Source organism: Artemia sp. Qi Xiang Cuo, chromosome 2, assembly GCF_049724085.1.
Source record: "Artemia sp. Qi Xiang Cuo chromosome 2, ASM4972408v1, whole genome shotgun sequence".
In the NCBI taxonomy this organism is placed as follows: domain Eukaryota; kingdom Metazoa; phylum Arthropoda; class Branchiopoda; order Anostraca; family Artemiidae; genus Artemia; species Artemia sp. Qi Xiang Cuo.
This window is the reverse complement of record NC_142795.1, coordinates 80,231,239-80,247,888: the sequence shown is the minus strand read 5'-3', so window position 1 is coordinate 80,247,888 and position 16,650 is coordinate 80,231,239. Positions and strand designations below refer to the sequence as shown.

The window sequence follows — 16,650 nt, the reverse complement described above, 5'->3', positions numbered from 1 at the left end:
ATTTGGGAGGTTCAAGGAGGAGTCTTTGACATTCTTTGACATCAGGGTTGTTGCAACGTTCTTACGTATCTACAGTGGTTTAGAAAATTTGATCACCCCACAAATGATTACCAAAAATATACACAAATGTAACATTTGGAATATTATAACAGTTTTTCCAAAGCTTTGAAGAGAAGCAAAAGAGTTTAAATACTCCTAACTAGGCTTGAAAGCTGTTTTAATAAGAACTTCTTTAAAGATTTCCATGGAAATGACCATAGCAGAAGCTTTGGGCCTGGGTGGGAATCAAAGAGGAGCCTAAGTATTTTGACCATAGGTGACTTATTGTTGCGACTTTCTTAAATTTGGTAATTCTTGTGAGCATTTAGAAATCAAAGCTTAAACTCAATAACTGATACTAAGTATCCTAACATTTTGCTCGGATTAAAAGTGACGAACTAGGATGAACATTTCAACATCTCCCTGGAGCTACTTCAGTCAGCGTAACATTTAATTTAGTTGAATCAACGACAGATAAATTCTTTATTTTCTACATACGGAAATATCTGATCCGTAGCTCTTCTCTCCATAGAGATTAAACACTTAAGTGTTTTTTGTGTCATTGTGGCTAGAGTATTGTGGGGTGAAGTGCTCATCATTTATTTTTCAATTTGATTAATTTACTCCTTTTAGATACAGTTTATAATTTGACTGATATTAGGTATTTATCAGTTAATAGTTTATAATGAATCCCCAAAATAAAAAAGTAAGGATATCCAAAAGAGCAGACAAAAGTGATAAAAAGCAGCAGTTCGGCCTTAGCTTACATGACATATATTATATAAAGAAGCAAAAAAAAAACTTTACAAGCATTTTTATTAAATTGTTATTGATAACCAGTTTTTAATACAAGAAGGCTTCTTAGGAATCCAACAGAGCAAAAAAAACCAATCAATATCAAAGTCGCCCATTTCAACTGTTTTAAATGTGACAAAATAGATATAGTCAAATGGCATTATGAAAAAATTAAGCTTTTAAGTTCAAAGTTATATTCAAAGTTTTTACCCAGATAACTGACGAATTTCGTGATACGGTATTTGAAGTTTTATATGCAGTAATGCTCGATGAAAAAAACTACTAATTTTGATAATTATTTATGTTGAGAATACATAGCTAATAGGTACTTCAACTACTCGTATTATGCAAGGGTTCGGAAACGCCACAGCTATTTCGTTTCTACCAGATTTCTTTTTCTCCCGATGAGTAGTGAAGAAGACATGTTCCAATCAATAAAATGTGAAATTTTGAGATTATGACCCTGATTAAATATGCCCTAAAGGTATGCTTTAACGAGAGAAAGATTAATAGCAAAATTAATGCTGGCATTTAAAAGTGGTCGCGGCGGCAGCGTTCTACCGATGGCGCGCCGCCGGTGTCTTACCGGCGGCGCGGCGCGGCGTGCTGTTTTTTGCCCCGCCGCCACCGGTCTTCCCTCATCGGCGCGGCGCCGGGGTCTATCTACAAGCATTCCTGATTTAATTAGTAAAACTATGCCAATTACAAATGGACAAAATTAGTTTAAAAGGCATGTTCGAAAAAAGAAATTTCAAAGAAAAGTAAATGAAAACCTAAAAAGAGCAAAAATAAAGCCACATAATTACTCATACTTGAACCGAATAGAAATTTCTATCAGTGAATCAATGAAACCCAAAACGAACAGAATTAAAGTGAGTAATCACACCAAACACAAAGATGACTGATGCTGCTCTAGATGAGTTAATGAATCCCACAGAAAAAGAAAGAGAAATTTAGACAAATAATAAAGTGAAACTTAAAACGAACAAAAATAGGTGTTCGTGTGCCTGAACCCCTGTTTAACTGAACACTCGTCCAACTGAACCTTCGTTGAACTGAATCCCCTTTAACTCAACCCCCGTGCAACTCAACTCAACTCCCTTTCGGCCTATTCAGCTCAACCCCGTACAGCTCAGCCTCGTTTGACTCAACCCTCATTCAACTGAGCCCCGTTTAACTCAGTTCCCGTTCAACTCACCCCATTCAAATTAAACCCCGTGCAACTCAACCCCCATTTAACTAAATCTTCATTCAACTAAACCCTGTTTAACTCAACCCCGTTTAAATCGACCCCCGTTTGAACTTATCCTCATGAAACTCAATCCCCATTAAAATATATCTCTGCTTGATTCAACTCAACACAAGGCATAAGAAATAAAAAATACTAGCGCTGAGCCGCCGATTAGAAACTCAAAATATGGTTCTAGCTTCGGTCACAGATCAAATACCATAATTGGCTTGTTTTAAAATATGTGAGTAGAAGGGAGGGTCGTTGAATTTGGGCCTTGGCTCGAAGATTAGAGACAGGTTTTGTTTCTGGTTGGGCTTAAGTTTTAGTAGGATGTAGCCTCTAGTCTAGGTATACACAACAATCAGAAATAATATGAAGAAACATTCAGAGGTATGGGGAAGAAACCAAAGTTTTACAGACTGGAAATTTCTGCCCCCCCCCCAAAAAAAAAAACTGTACTTAAAGATGATTGCAATGATAGCGATATTATACTTAGGATCAGATTTGAATAGTGCATCAATCGTCTTTTTATTTGGAAATTTCGGTTGAAATATGTTATGTAATATCAAACTGAGTGACTAGTTAATGCATTTCATTATAGGGCTGGGGAGTAAAACCCACAATTCCGGGAACCTTGAATGGTTACCTATTTCAATGCCCCTACGGTGTTCCAGTGAACCGCTAGTGCTGGAAAAATAAGAAAGAAAAAGAAGACACGTCAACAAATTCCCAAGAATTTGTTTCGTAATAGTAATCAAATAGTTCGTGGTAACGAACTGTAAGTAAGGAGCGACATGACTAGATAGAAACCAAAACTCTAAAGAACGTAATATTTTGATGTCAATAACTATTGTACCATTGTACCATTAATAGAAAAGGTTTGCTCGTGGCGATAGAGATTTCTCCTATAGCGCCACTTGGAGATCAGATTCCTTTGGGAGCATTTACCTTGGAGACTGGAGAACTAGTTACCTGTTATCGGACTAGACTCAGACATACAAGAGAAACGAACACTCATAAAAAGACAATAGATTTATTAAACTTACATGCTTAGTTGTACAGCAATGGGTCTCTTCAATGACAACAATGGTGACCGAGATTATTTGCGGTACGAACTCTTTTAGATCCAACTTCACATTCAAATTAAAAAACACATTTTCCCCACTCCCAAACGCAGTTCTTTCGTCCTGCGCTCTAGGGACTGCCTGCCATTGGCTCACGTGCCCCAAGGACGCGAATCCTCGTCCAATAATACATCTTAAAGATATTTTTGATGATTTAGGCGTTCACACGGTTCTTATCGTTTAAACGTCCTTAGAAATATTGTGCGTAGCACTGTTCTTATTGCTCACTGTCTTAGCGAAATCCAAAGACTGCAGTTTTATTTCTTTGCTGATTAGGGACTTTTTCATTTTTGAAACTAGATTTAGCTTAATTATAGGAGTCCGAATTAAAGAAGGAACTTTATTTTGGTATTTCAAATATATCGTGTTTTACTCCCGGTACATATCACCCTTCCCATGAAATAATGACGCCCCGTCATTAGTTACTGCCCATCAGGAGTTGTAAAATTTTTCAATTGTTTTTCTTATTTTATTCTACATCCCTATCTAAAATTCATATACCGTAATTATATTATTTTTTGTCATTGGTCATATACTATAATAAGGATTTTTTTTTTTTTTTCTTTTTCTATATCTAAAAAATATTAATTTTAATTTTAAAATAATGTTGTGAAGATTATACATTTAAATTATTTCTCTTTTTGTTGGATGATTTTTTTTTTTGCGTTTATATCAATTTATATTAAATTTTACTTAACCTATTTTGGGGTAGGCTATTATCTACTATGAGATATAATGGTTTTACTATCGTATCCTAGCGGGTATAGGCCTAATCAATTTTATTATATTTCTGTATCGCTCCAAAAATCGAATTTTAATTACGAAGTTTAAACGTCGTAACTAGTTCGCAGTTTTCCTCCAATTTTCGACCGCGACATTTGGGCTATATAAGGATTGTTTGTAGTAATAGAGAAGATTTGCTCGTTGCGAGAGGGACTTCTCCTAGCGCGCCGCTTGGAGGTCAGATTACTGAGGTAGCATTTACCTTGGGAACTGGAGAACTAGTTACCTATTATCGGACCAGACTCAGACATATAAGAGAAACGAACACTTATAAAAAGACAATAGATTTATTAAGCTTACATGCTTAGTTGTACAGCAATGGGTCACTTCAAAGACAATAATGGTAAATAATGGTAATTAAGACTCCTATAATGGCCAGTCTCCAAGGTAAATGCTCCCAAAGGAATCTGATCTCCAAGTGGCGCTATAGGAGAAATCTCTATCGCCACGAGCAAACCTTTTCTATTACCACAACCAAATCTTCAATGGTACAAATGGCGCGGTCGGTAGGAAAGGTTTGCTCGTGGCGATAGAGATTTCTCCTATAGCGCCACTTGGAGATCAGATTCCTTTGGGAGCATTTACCTTGGAGACTGGCGAACTAGTTACCTATTATCGGACTAGACTCGGACATACAAGAGAAACGAACACTTATAAAAAGACAATAGATTTATTAAACTTACATGCTTAGTTGTACAGCAACGGGTCACTTCAAAGACAATAAATGGTGACCGAGATTATTTGCGGTGCGAACTCTTTTAGATCCAACTTAACATTCAAATTAAAAAACACATTTACCCCACTCCCAAACGCAGTTCTTTCGTCCTGCGCTCTAGGGACTGCCTGCCATTGGCTCACGTGCCCCAAGGACGCGAATCCTCGTCCAATAATACATCTTAAAGATATTTTTGATGATTTAGGCGTTCACACGGTTCTTATCGTTTAAACTTCCTTAAAAATATTGTGCGTAGCACTTTTCTTAGTGCTCACTGTCTTAGCGAAATCCAAAGACTGCAGTTTTATTTCTTTGCTGATTAGGGACTTTTTCATTTTTGAAACTAGATTTAGCTTAATTATAGGAGTCCGAATTAAAGAAGGAACTTTATTTTGGTATTTCAAATATATCGTGTTTTACTCCCGGTACACTATATCAAAAGAAACGGTGTATTATGCTGATTCCAGCTTAGTGTTACCCATGGAAGGCTACAAGCCTGATAAAATTCGCCTGATTTTCAAAAAATGGGGGAAACCCCCTGAAAGTCAAATAATATTATTCAAAATCACACGATCACTTTGAAAATATTAGAGAACCGTACTGTAGTGATTTCAAGCGCTTATCTGCAAAAATGTGGAGTTTTGTATTTTTTTTTTTTGTCAAAAGAAAAATCACGGATGCGTGTTTATTGCTTTTTTTTCAGGGTGATTGTACTGAGCAAATGATCCTAGAACATTGGGACTGGACTCATTTGAATGGAAATTAAAAGTTCTAGTGCCCTTTTTAAATGACCGAAAAGATTGGAGGGCAACTAGCCCCCCTTCCCCGCCCTTTTCCCCCAAAATCGTCCGATCAAAATTTTGACATAGCCATTTTGTTCAGCATAGTTGAAAACCCCGCAACTATGCGTTTGGAGATAACATGACCCCCCCCCCAGCCCCTGACGATTGGTCTTTAAGTTATAAAATCCGCGCATTTTTTATGTACATTATTTCTTATTTGGAAGTATACAGACATTTTTCGGGGGGGGGGGGATTTTGTGCTTGGTATGGGTTTCCAAGGGGAGAATTTTCTTTGTGGAGGGAAATTTCTGGGGTTGAACTTTGCAGGAGAAATTTTAGACTGGGGAGATTTGACAGAATTCATATACGAAATGCTTCTTATTTGTCTTAGTTTCTCGGCCTACTCAATTTTGCATGTGGAGATGTTCCGGGGTAATTATCCGGGGAAATTTTCAGTGTGTTTTGATTTCCGGGAAATAATTTCCACGGAACGGGGGGGGCGGAGATATTGGAAAAACGATTAGAACTTAAAGTTTTAATTTAGTGTTGATTTTGTAAACTTAATAAGAACTTAATTTAGTGTTGAGGTGAAAGTAAATAGTATTTTCAATAAGGAATCAGTTTGTATTTGAGTCATTTTTTTTCACTTGGTGGCATTTTTAGAACTCATTTTTTATTTATTTTCCACTTGATAATGGTACTGGGAAGGGGAGTTTTCAAGAGGGGAATTTTAATCACATGTTTAAGGGTTTATTATCATGGAGATTCCAACGGTAGACCTTTTATGGTTTTACACTCAAAAATGACATTAAAATCACATTTTGTGCCATAAGGCATTTTATGGTGGCGTTGTCATGACAAAATTATATAAAGGGCTTAAATATGAATATTAGCTTTCAAATGACCTTAAATAGCTCTCTACAATGTTTTAGTGTCTAAGTTTAATCCTACCCATCAAAAGTTACGCGCCTGAGAAACTTTCCATGATTTTCGAAAAAAGGGGGAAACACCCCTTAAAACTTATAGAATCTTAATGAAAATCGCGCCATCCGATTCAGCGTATCAGAGAGCCCTAACATAGAAGTTTCAAGCTCCTATCTGCAAAAATGTGGAATTTTGTATTTTTTGCCAGAAGAAAGATCACGGATGCGTGTTTATTTGTTTTTTTGTTTTAGTTATTTTGTTGTTTCTTTTTCCCAGGGGTGATCGTATCGACCCAGTGGTCCTAAAATATTGCGGGAGGGATCATTTGAACGGAAATTAAAAATTATAGTGCCCTTTTTAAGTGACAACAAAAATGGAGGGCAACTAGGCCCCCTTCCACGCTCATTTTTTCCCAAAGTCACCCGATCAAAATTTTGAGATAGCCATTTTGTTCAGCATGGCCGAAAAATATAATAACTATGTCTTTGAGGATGACTTAATCCCCCACAGTCCCTGGGAAAAGTGCTGCAAGTTATGAACTTTACCCAATGTTTCCATATAGTATTGGTTATTGGGAAGTATACAGACGTTTTCAGTTGGGATTTTTTTGGTACTGAGGAGGGGTCGAGGGTTACGTGGGAGGATCTTTCCAAAGAGGAAGTTTTCATGGGGGAAGGGACATTTCTATGAAGGGGCGCCAGATTTCCCAGCATTATTTAAAAAAACGATCAGAAACGCCTCGCTCTTTACGCTAAAGTTAGACTCTTTCTCACATTTCTATTTTTTAAAACAATAAAAAACTTTAGCGTAAAGAGCGAGGCGTTGATGAGGGGACAGCCCCTTTCATGTACGGAATAATTTCTGTTCGTTTTAAGTTTTAATGTCACTCCTTACTTTGAGTTAAAAAGACTTGTTTTTTTTATTTAATCAAACAGTTTCTGGTAACGAACTGTAAGTAAGGAGCGACCCGGCTCAATAGTAACAGAAAATCTAAAAACCGGAATTTTGATACCCATAGATACATCAATAGAATCAGATTTTTATGCTGATTTCAAATATATATCTTTCATTAAGTTTTGTTTTACCCATCAAAAGTTAAGCGCCTGGGAAAATTTGCCTTATTTTCGAAAAAAGGAGGAAACACCCCCAAAAAGTCATAAAACTTTAATGAAAATTACACCATCGGATTCAGCGTATCAGAAAACCCTACTGCGGAAGTTTACAGCTCCTATCTGCGAAAATGTGGAATTTTGTATTTTTTGTCAGAAGAAAGATCAGGGATGCGTGTTTATTTGTTTTTTTGTCGTTTTTTTAATTTCCCCAGGGGTGATCATTTTGATCAAGTAGTCCTAGAATATCATAAGAGGGCTCATTTGAACGGAAATTAAAAGTTTTAGTGCTCTTTTTAAGTGACCGAAAAAATTGGAGGGCAATTTGGCCCCCTCCCACGCTCATTTTTTTCCCAAAGTCACCCAATCAAAATTTGTAGATGGCCATTTTGTTCAGCATAGTCGAAAATCTAATAAATATGTCTTTGAGGATGACTTAATCCCCCCCCCAGTTCCCGGGGGAAGGGCTGCAAGTTATGAACTTTGCCCATTGTTTTCATATAGCCTATTGGTTATTGGAGTGTATAAAGGCGTTTCTGGAGGTATTTTTTTCTGATGGGGAGGGGTGTTGGAGGAGGGGTTACGGGGGAGGATCCTTCCATGGAGGATGTTTCCTTGGGGGAAGGGACATTTCTATGAAGGGGGCACCGGATTTCCCAGCATTATTTAACAAACGATCAGAAATTAAATAAAGGCAACATCAAAACTTAAAACAAACAGAAAATATTACGTATATGAGGGGGTTCCCCCCCTAGTCAATGCCTCGCCGTTTACGCTAAGGTTTTTTTTACTAGTTTCGAAAAGAGCTATCTCTTCTAATTACCTGGCCTTTGTATTTCATAGGTTTGTAGTTTGAACAAAATTCAAACTTTAGCGTAAAGAGCAAGATAACGAATAGGGAGCAAAATTTGTAATGTACAATAAAAGCATGTGAATGTAGAAGTTCTTTACAAAGGTTAATTCGTAGGTTACACCAGAGAAAAATCTTAAGAAAGCCCTTTAGCCAAAAAAAGTAAAATTAATATGCAAATTTCGTCTTAATTATTCATGTGCTGTGAGCCAAAATCAAAGCTGCACTATTTCAAAAGCGTTCAGAAATTAAATAAAAAAAAAAGTTTTTTTAACTGAGAGTAAGGAGCGACATTAAAACTTGAAACGAACAGAAATTATTCCGTATATGAAAGGGACTGTCCCCTCCTCAATACCTTGCTCTTATGCTACAGTTTGAATCTGTCACCCAACTTTATTTTTTAAAACAATAAAAGACCTTTAGTGTTAAGAGCGAGGTATTGAGGAGGGGACAGCCCCTTTCATATACGGAATAATTTCTGTTCGTTTTAAGTTTTAATGTCGCTCCTTACTTTCAGTTAAAAAAAACTTTTTTTTATTTAATTTACCTTAAGAGACAGGGTTTTTCTGCTTTAAACGTGTTTTTAACCTTTTGGCTGCTATGGGCCGTCGTTTTCTCTCTATTAGGTTGCAGCTATAGGGGAGGGAGGGGGGTAATTTGATAGTCTGGCATTCAAGTAGGATAAAATAATAAAAAATGCTTAGATAAGAATTAATCAATGAATAAAAACCATTCCTTTCGAGTCAACTCGAATGGAACCACTTCCTTCACAAAGGGCTGAACTAACATTTTCTATTCATATTCTTGATTTCAGGAGAGTTAAGCTGAATGGAGTTGATTTGAATGGGTTGAGTCAATCAGGGTTGGGTTAAGCGGGGGCTGCGTTTCATGAGGATTAAGTTAAATAAGGGTTGAATTGCACAGAAGTTGAGTTGCATGGGGGTTGAGTTAAACGGGGGTTTCGCTAAACGGGGATTAACTTACACAAAGACTCAGTTAAACGTTGATTGAGTTGCACGAGGTTTCAGTTGAACGGGGGCTGAGTTGAAAGAGGATTATGCTGCATGGGGGTCGATTTGAATGTGGATTCACTTAAATACGGCTTTATTTGCACAGGGGCTGAGTTAAATGGGATTTCAGTTAAACGGGATTGAGCTGCACGAGGGCTCAGTTAAATGGGTTTGGTTGCAGGGTGTTCAGTTAAATGGGAGTTCAGTTACACGGAGACCACAAAAATAACCACGAACAAGAGTAGAGCTACCACCCCCTAAATCTTGTAAAGGTTAAAGTATTATTGGTAATTTACTGAAAACAAAGATATTTTACACGTTTTCTGTTTCATAAGAGACAAAAATCTTTGGAATGCATTTCGTCTCCAGCAAAGAGCAAATGACGCTCTGGAATTTAGAAGGCTTAGGAAACGTTAGCCCTATTCCTGTTTGCAATAATTTATGTTCTTTATATGTTTAACTAGATTATTCATTAAAATTTGTGTTCGTTTAGTGTCTCGTTTGTTCATTGATAGTGATTTCTGTTCGTTTCAAGTTTGAATATTATATTACTTTAATTTCTGCTTGTCATTGGTTTAATTTAGCTCTTTACTTTTCTTTGAGAAAATTCTTTTCTGGAAAAGGTTTCTTTTTGTAATTAATGACAGTAAAGAACGGTATAAAAATGCTATCTTGAAACCAAAACTAGAGGGACTGCTATTGAAAATTTCCACTTCTCAATTCTAAAAATCTAAAGTTGCTACAGCCTTAGTGTTAAACAGTACAAATTTAAGGTAAAAAGTTTGTATTCATTCTAGGAAACGTGTGCTTTACGTAAAAAAGAAATTAAATTTTAACATTGTATTACGAGGCTGTGGCAGAAGGAATCCACGAATATATCTGGTAATTTCTACTCGGTATAAGTTCTAATCTTGCCTTTTGTGGACGCTCCTGTGATATGTTTGTGAAATCACCTCTGACTCATTCTTTTTATTTTCCTCCGCCAAGGAACAAGGCATTTTGCATAGAAAAATTTGCTCTAATACATTCATTTGAAAACCTCAATCAATTCCTACTCCCTTCTTACTAGTCAAATCACAAATTTTTGATGACGACTAGTCACCTGTAAGCGTTTTCTAAATGTTAGATTCCTGCTAAAATGTTACAGATTCTTGCCACTAGATTACGTAATCGGTACTTATCCATTATAAATAACCCACTGCTATAGAATGTACAAGGAAACCAGACAGGAAACCAGACAAACGGGTATTTGCTAGATAAATAGATCGCAAAGCGTGATTTCTTATTGCGTTCACAATGTTTAAACTGTTGTTTTTTGGGGTTTTGGGGTACGTATTTAATATATGCTATGCTTTACCCCAACCCCTACCTAATGTGCAAATATATAGCCCAAATTTGTTTCTAAACTATTATATTTACATCCTATTTTATTTTATTTCATTAACAATAACCCAACTTGACTTCTTTGGTGTATGGCGGTGGGTTATTTATAATGCATAAGTACCAAGTAATCTCTATGCTTTTAATTTTCTGGAAAAAAGAATCAGAATCGGTAACCCGGAAATTAATCAGCGAAGTAAAGACCCATAAGAGAGAGACATGAAAACACTGCCTTAATAAATATACGTCATTCTTTTTAAAACCCGTTCATTTTCGAATCCATCTTTTATCAAAGCAGAATTGCGAATTTTGAAAAATCAAGAAAAAAATGAATTGAATTTTTGGTTTTAAAGAATAAGAGGAATCAAGTAAAAATCAGCCTCTTTTATTGCAGCACAAAGGGACGTTTAAGAACAAATTACTAAAAATTATCTTACCGAAGGGATTGGGCGTGGGAATTGTCTTGAAGAACCCCTCTCCTCAATCTATTCTAAAAAATCTAATATATTATAGGTTCTGCCTAAAACAATAATAGTTCAGATAAACTGTGGAAGTAAAAATGCAATTTTGAAATTAATTAGGGTTCCAAAAACTGTTCCATGTTTCCGTGCCTGAAGTAAAAAGAAAAATATGTTTTAATACTATAGGACGGGGCTGAGGGAGAGGAGACCCCTGTCTAACCTACCCTCATACATAGGGTAGTTTCTGCTTGTTATAGATCGAAATCCTGTCATTTATGGCCACAAAGCAAACTACTTTTAAGAAAATTTTCCAGATAACTCATTTTTTTTAAAGCATCCAATCTTTGTGGTATTTCGAAATTTGCTATTCTAAAATAAATGTTTCTAAATATTGATCCAAAATCGAGTGGAGCGATTATGGGGAGGGGCGGCAGGGTAAAAAAAAAACTTCAAAAAAGGCTGGCTGCCCTCTAATCATTTTCAACCCTGAAATAATTCCACTGGAACTTGCAGTTGCCAATTGAACGAGTCCTGTCCCTACGACCAACCGTTTCTTACCCGACCGGTTCTTACTACAACAACTGTTTCTTACCCGACGAAGCAGTCGGGTAAGAAACAGGAATAAATAATGCCTGAGAGGCAAATTGGGTTTTTACTATAGGCAACACTTCAGCGTTACCTCTGATACTGCAGTTACTACTAAAAAAACGTGAAAAAAAAGAAACAAAATCCAGCTATAAATCCAGCAAAAATATATAGATTGTAAATCAGTCATATATTAAAAAAATCTTGCTTAAAATCTCCCAGTTTAAGAACATACTATGATGCAGTGGCGCATTTCTTCCCTAAAATTATTAATTTAAAATTTTGTATTTCAAATCAGAATCAACGCAGTGGCCTTGAGTAAGTATAGAGCGAAGTTTCTCCCATCGAGGATCAAAAGCCCAAAAATGTGTCTCTATGGGGGACATAACTTATGGACTATTCTAGGTACCCTGTGTGTTAAGTAAAAAGAAAATTATGTTTAAATACTGTATGATGAGGCTGAGGGAGATGGGGCCCCATCATAACCACTCTTAATACATGTGGTAATTTCGAATTGTTGTAAACCCATTTTTCTTAAAGCATCGAGCCTTTTTGGACCAAGATTTGTTGCTATGTTTTGATCGAACAAAAACAATATTTTGGAGAAGGCCCATAAAAAAAGAACTCCAAACAAAGCGCAGGCTCAGATCCAAGATTTTGTACGCCTATAGATCAAGCAATTAGGACCATGTCTTAGCTGTATCTAAGTGGAAATCCCAGTTTCCAACACGTTTCGAAGGTCGTTGTTTCCAAAAGCAATTTTTTCTAACAAAGGATCGGAAGATTTCTAGTTTTTGACCAATAAGAGAGAGAAGAAAGAGGCACAAGGGTCACTTTGGGTGTTATATAAATTATGATGTTGGGGGTTTCTTAGAGTCAGTACGCCATCGTTGGCGGACAGGAAATATGGGGCTATACCTTTGTGTTCTTATTGCAGTGGCCTTGGCCGGTACGTCAAATTATTTCTTTGTTTTCATAACTTATTCCGTAGAAATATTGTCGTGACATCCTGTGATAGGGGACATGCCAGAACAAAGAGAGACTTTTAGATTATTAATTTTATGTTTATTTTATGGTTTTGTTTGCATTTTTGACAATTCATCCCAAGCCCACTCATAGCCCTAGGCTGTAAAAAAATGAATAATTGATGAAAAAAAATGATTCAAAAACAGATAAAAATGGGGAAAACAAACAAGGAAATATGATTCATTGATACTTGCTGCATATTATAAATTAAAAATTCAATATTTTTTTTTAAGTTTTTTTATAAACCCTTGAGCTATAGGAAGTAATTAGAGGGGAGGGGGCTGGGGGTGAATTGTCAATACGTGAACAAAAGCATAAAAATGAATATAAAAGTAGCAGTCTAAAAATTTCTATTTTTTCTAGTATATGTCCATCTAGAGGGCCTCTATTCTAGACCTGTACCCTAAGACATACGTACGCTATGGATGGGCCTGAGAGCCTGGGCGTTTCGTAATTTTACTATTTCTGTCAAATTACTCACTAGTTTATGGTTTTTATTGCACGTTTTGTCCCCCCCACTCTGAAATGAATCACTGCACTGCATTCGTGTCTTATTAAGAAATAAGGCTAGTTTAGCAAGTATATGTTTATAAGATCAAACCCGCATTTGCAAAACAAGTACTCTGCGTCCTGTTTCAATACTTAGAAGAACAAGAAAAATTTAGCTGTTTTTAAATATATGTTAATTTTTTACTCTTATTTTAATTAAAAAAGCAGTAATAAATTTAATAAATAATAAAATTAATAATAAATTTATAATATAACAAATTAATAATATAATAATAAATTAATAAATTTCACATAAACCTCGGTAGAATTTAGTGATTGGCCACGTCTGAAAGAAACATGCCAATAAATTAAATAAAAAAGTACCATTGGATTCCTTAGTTTATATCCAGTAAATATCACCGTCGTGTTTATTTCAATACACCCGAGCCTCCACCCAGCTGGTCTCAAATAAGGCTCTAATAACAAAAAAAAAATAATCTGTTTTAAATAAATGTTAATTCAAATGTTTTAATAAATGTTAAATAAATGTGACCCGTTAATCAAATCTCGCGATACGTGATAGGTTCTTTCTTAAAACGGATTTCTGCAGTCTCGACTTGGTGAAATTTAGTTTCGCTCGTGATATGTTGGATACGAATATTGAAATTATATTTAGAAAGAGGATAACAATGGAAAGAACCCTGATAATCTGATTATTGTTAACATACTCCAGTGGCGGATCTAGGGGGGGGGCGCGGGTAAAGTAGTGTAATTTACTTAATTAACGCAAGTTTGCGTCATAAACTTGCTCCGAATGCCAGTTTATCAGATCAACCTATTTTGCCCCCCCCCTAAAAAAATCATGGATCCGCCCCTGACATGCTCCATATTAGCCCTGTGTTTTGAAGAATTAATCTGCTAAGATCTTGACAGAAAACGATATTTGAAAGAAAACGATTATCACTAAAATTTGCGGACTCCGATCTTGCTTCTTTGGGTTTTTTTTTTTTTTTTTTTTTTTTTTTGCAAACATGTTTTTTCATTCAACTCTAATCAGTGATTTAAGGATTTTGATAATAAATCTTTCTTAATGGATAGATCTTTCTTGAGGATATCTTTCTAGTGAATATTTAAAATTTTGGATTTGGATTTCAGGGGTTTATCCAGATGGGTGTTATTTAGTTAAATAAATCCCTGTTGACTTTACTACTACTACTACTAACAACTTACCGCAGCACCTAGCTGCCTGAGGCCAACACAGCTACGCACGCTCCTTCTCCATCTCAATCTATTCAGAGCCTCCCTTTTTACACCCTCCCACGAAGTTCCCATTTCCTTTAAATCTTTCTTTATGACGTCCTCTCGCCCCAGACGAGGACGACCTGCTTTTCGTTCAGCCCTAGACGGTTGGCCGAAAAAGAAAAATCTTCGGCAATCTGTCATCCTTCATCCGCACAACGTGCCCTAGCCACCTCAACCTTACTTTCCTTATAGCCCTAGAGAGCGGTATTGAACCACATTTTAAATTCCTTTTGAACAAAATTCACTTGACGAAATTTAGTCAAATCACTTCTGTCAAATTTAAAGGGAATAAATTAATTCATGTTGCCGAAATTTATTTCCACTATGTTTTTTGTTTAATATTCTCTGAATAATACTGATAGCTCTGCATCACTAGAGGAAAAGAAGTATTCCACAGTGGGGTCACAAGCCCCTTCATTTTGATCTTGAATTTATACATTGCAGGATCCTGTCGCGAACAGGTTTATCATATGAGGGATTAAATTAGTTCGATCATAGAGCACAATCAATGGCCAAAATCTTCGTGACCTTGGCTTATCACAGTGAATAGTTCTAGCGTCATGGGGTTTTAATCGTCGGGATAAATTAACAAAGGAATTAATTATCTGATGTCACAGGGGGCAAGGGATGATATTTAATGGCTTCAATCAGTGTATGTGTGTGTGTGGGGGGGGGGTATTTGCCTTACTTCCCGTAAATTTAGAAATTAACTTGTTTTTGGGGTGGGGTGGGGGGGTGGGTATTTTCATTGAAAAAATGGAAAAAAAGACAGACTTTGGGTGAATGCTTTGGTGAACAGACTTTTGGTGATGCCACCGATGAAGTCCAGATTACCTTAGTCTAGGCAAAGCTACTCTGAACCGGGAAATTTGCCCTGCACGTGCAGGGTATTTTCTTTGGGGGAAGGTTGATTCTCTGGGAAAAGGGTCAAATCAAAAGAACCTAAAAATCAGTTCACCAGTGTGTCGGTCCAAGGGTTAATGGTTGTCGCTCCTAAAATTCAGTCGTGTATTCAGGACCATATCTAGGAGGACCCGGTCTGAACTACCCCATTTCCTAAATTTTTGTCAGACTCATACAAAAGTATACAAAAATATATGTAAACAAATTGGGCCTTTTTAGAGTTTATTTGTGGCACCCCCCCCCCCCCCACACCCCGAAAAAAAAATCCTGGATACGGCCCTGCATCCATTGTATATTCAAATGGGAAATTTGTGGAATTTAATTCAGTATTTAACAGCCACAATCCTTGAAAATTTATAAGCTATTATGAAACTCCTGGGGAGGATTGAGTGTAAATAAAAGCCTAATCCAATTATTACTGAATAATTGAATACAATTAAGTATTAAATATTATTTAATATTTTAGTTATTTAATTAAATATAATTCCAATCCAATTAAATAAATATTATTGAATCCAATTAAATAATTCAAATTATTATTTGAAAAACATGTCATACTTCGTGTACTGGGTTTATAATTCCTAGGGCTTGGACAGAAAAATTGGTATAGAATAAATCCCAGTGTTTCTATGGTTTTTGATTGAGGAAAAGGAGGTATTCCTGCCATGTAAGAGACGGGTTTCAACCGTTAAGAAGGTCGTTTAAGGGCTTTTAGCCAGTAAGTGACTAAGCGCAATATATTTGTAAACATGTTTTCAATACTTTGGGAGAGAGTGGGGCAAACACAAATAGCCCAATTTGGGCACAGTCTTGAAATAATTTTTTTACTAATTTAATTACAACAATATATATGCACTTGATTGACAATTAACATTCTCGTGCATAAGCAAATTTGAAAATTAATATTCTAAAAATACAAAAAAGTACATTCATTGAACGCGAATAAGGCAAAAATTGAAGCAACTTTGTCTCGTTCTATGATAAAATGTGATCAAACCTATTCCTTGCACTCAAATGCTCGAGTTAGCACAAACCAAATGCTAAGAATACCTTCTACCACAGGAGTAGCACACCGTGATCACACCCAGTAATTTATGAAGTTAATCAAACTTGCAATCGAGCGCCTACCATAACCAAGAACT

General features: G+C 36.1%; 1 protein-coding gene across 1 annotated transcript in view; it reads left to right on the top strand.

The window, feature by feature from the left end:
- Positions 1–12,589: 12,589 nt before the first annotated feature.
- LOC148955663 (vitellogenin-6-like) overlaps positions 12,590–16,650 on the top strand; it is a 46,275-nt gene continuing 42,214 nt past the window's right edge. The window contains exon 1 of the mRNA XM_089103350.1: positions 12,590–12,737. Coding sequence (XP_088959476.1) covers positions 12,695–12,737 — 43 coding nt within the window. The 5' untranslated portion in view covers positions 12,590–12,694. The remainder of the gene's footprint in view (positions 12,738–16,650) is intronic.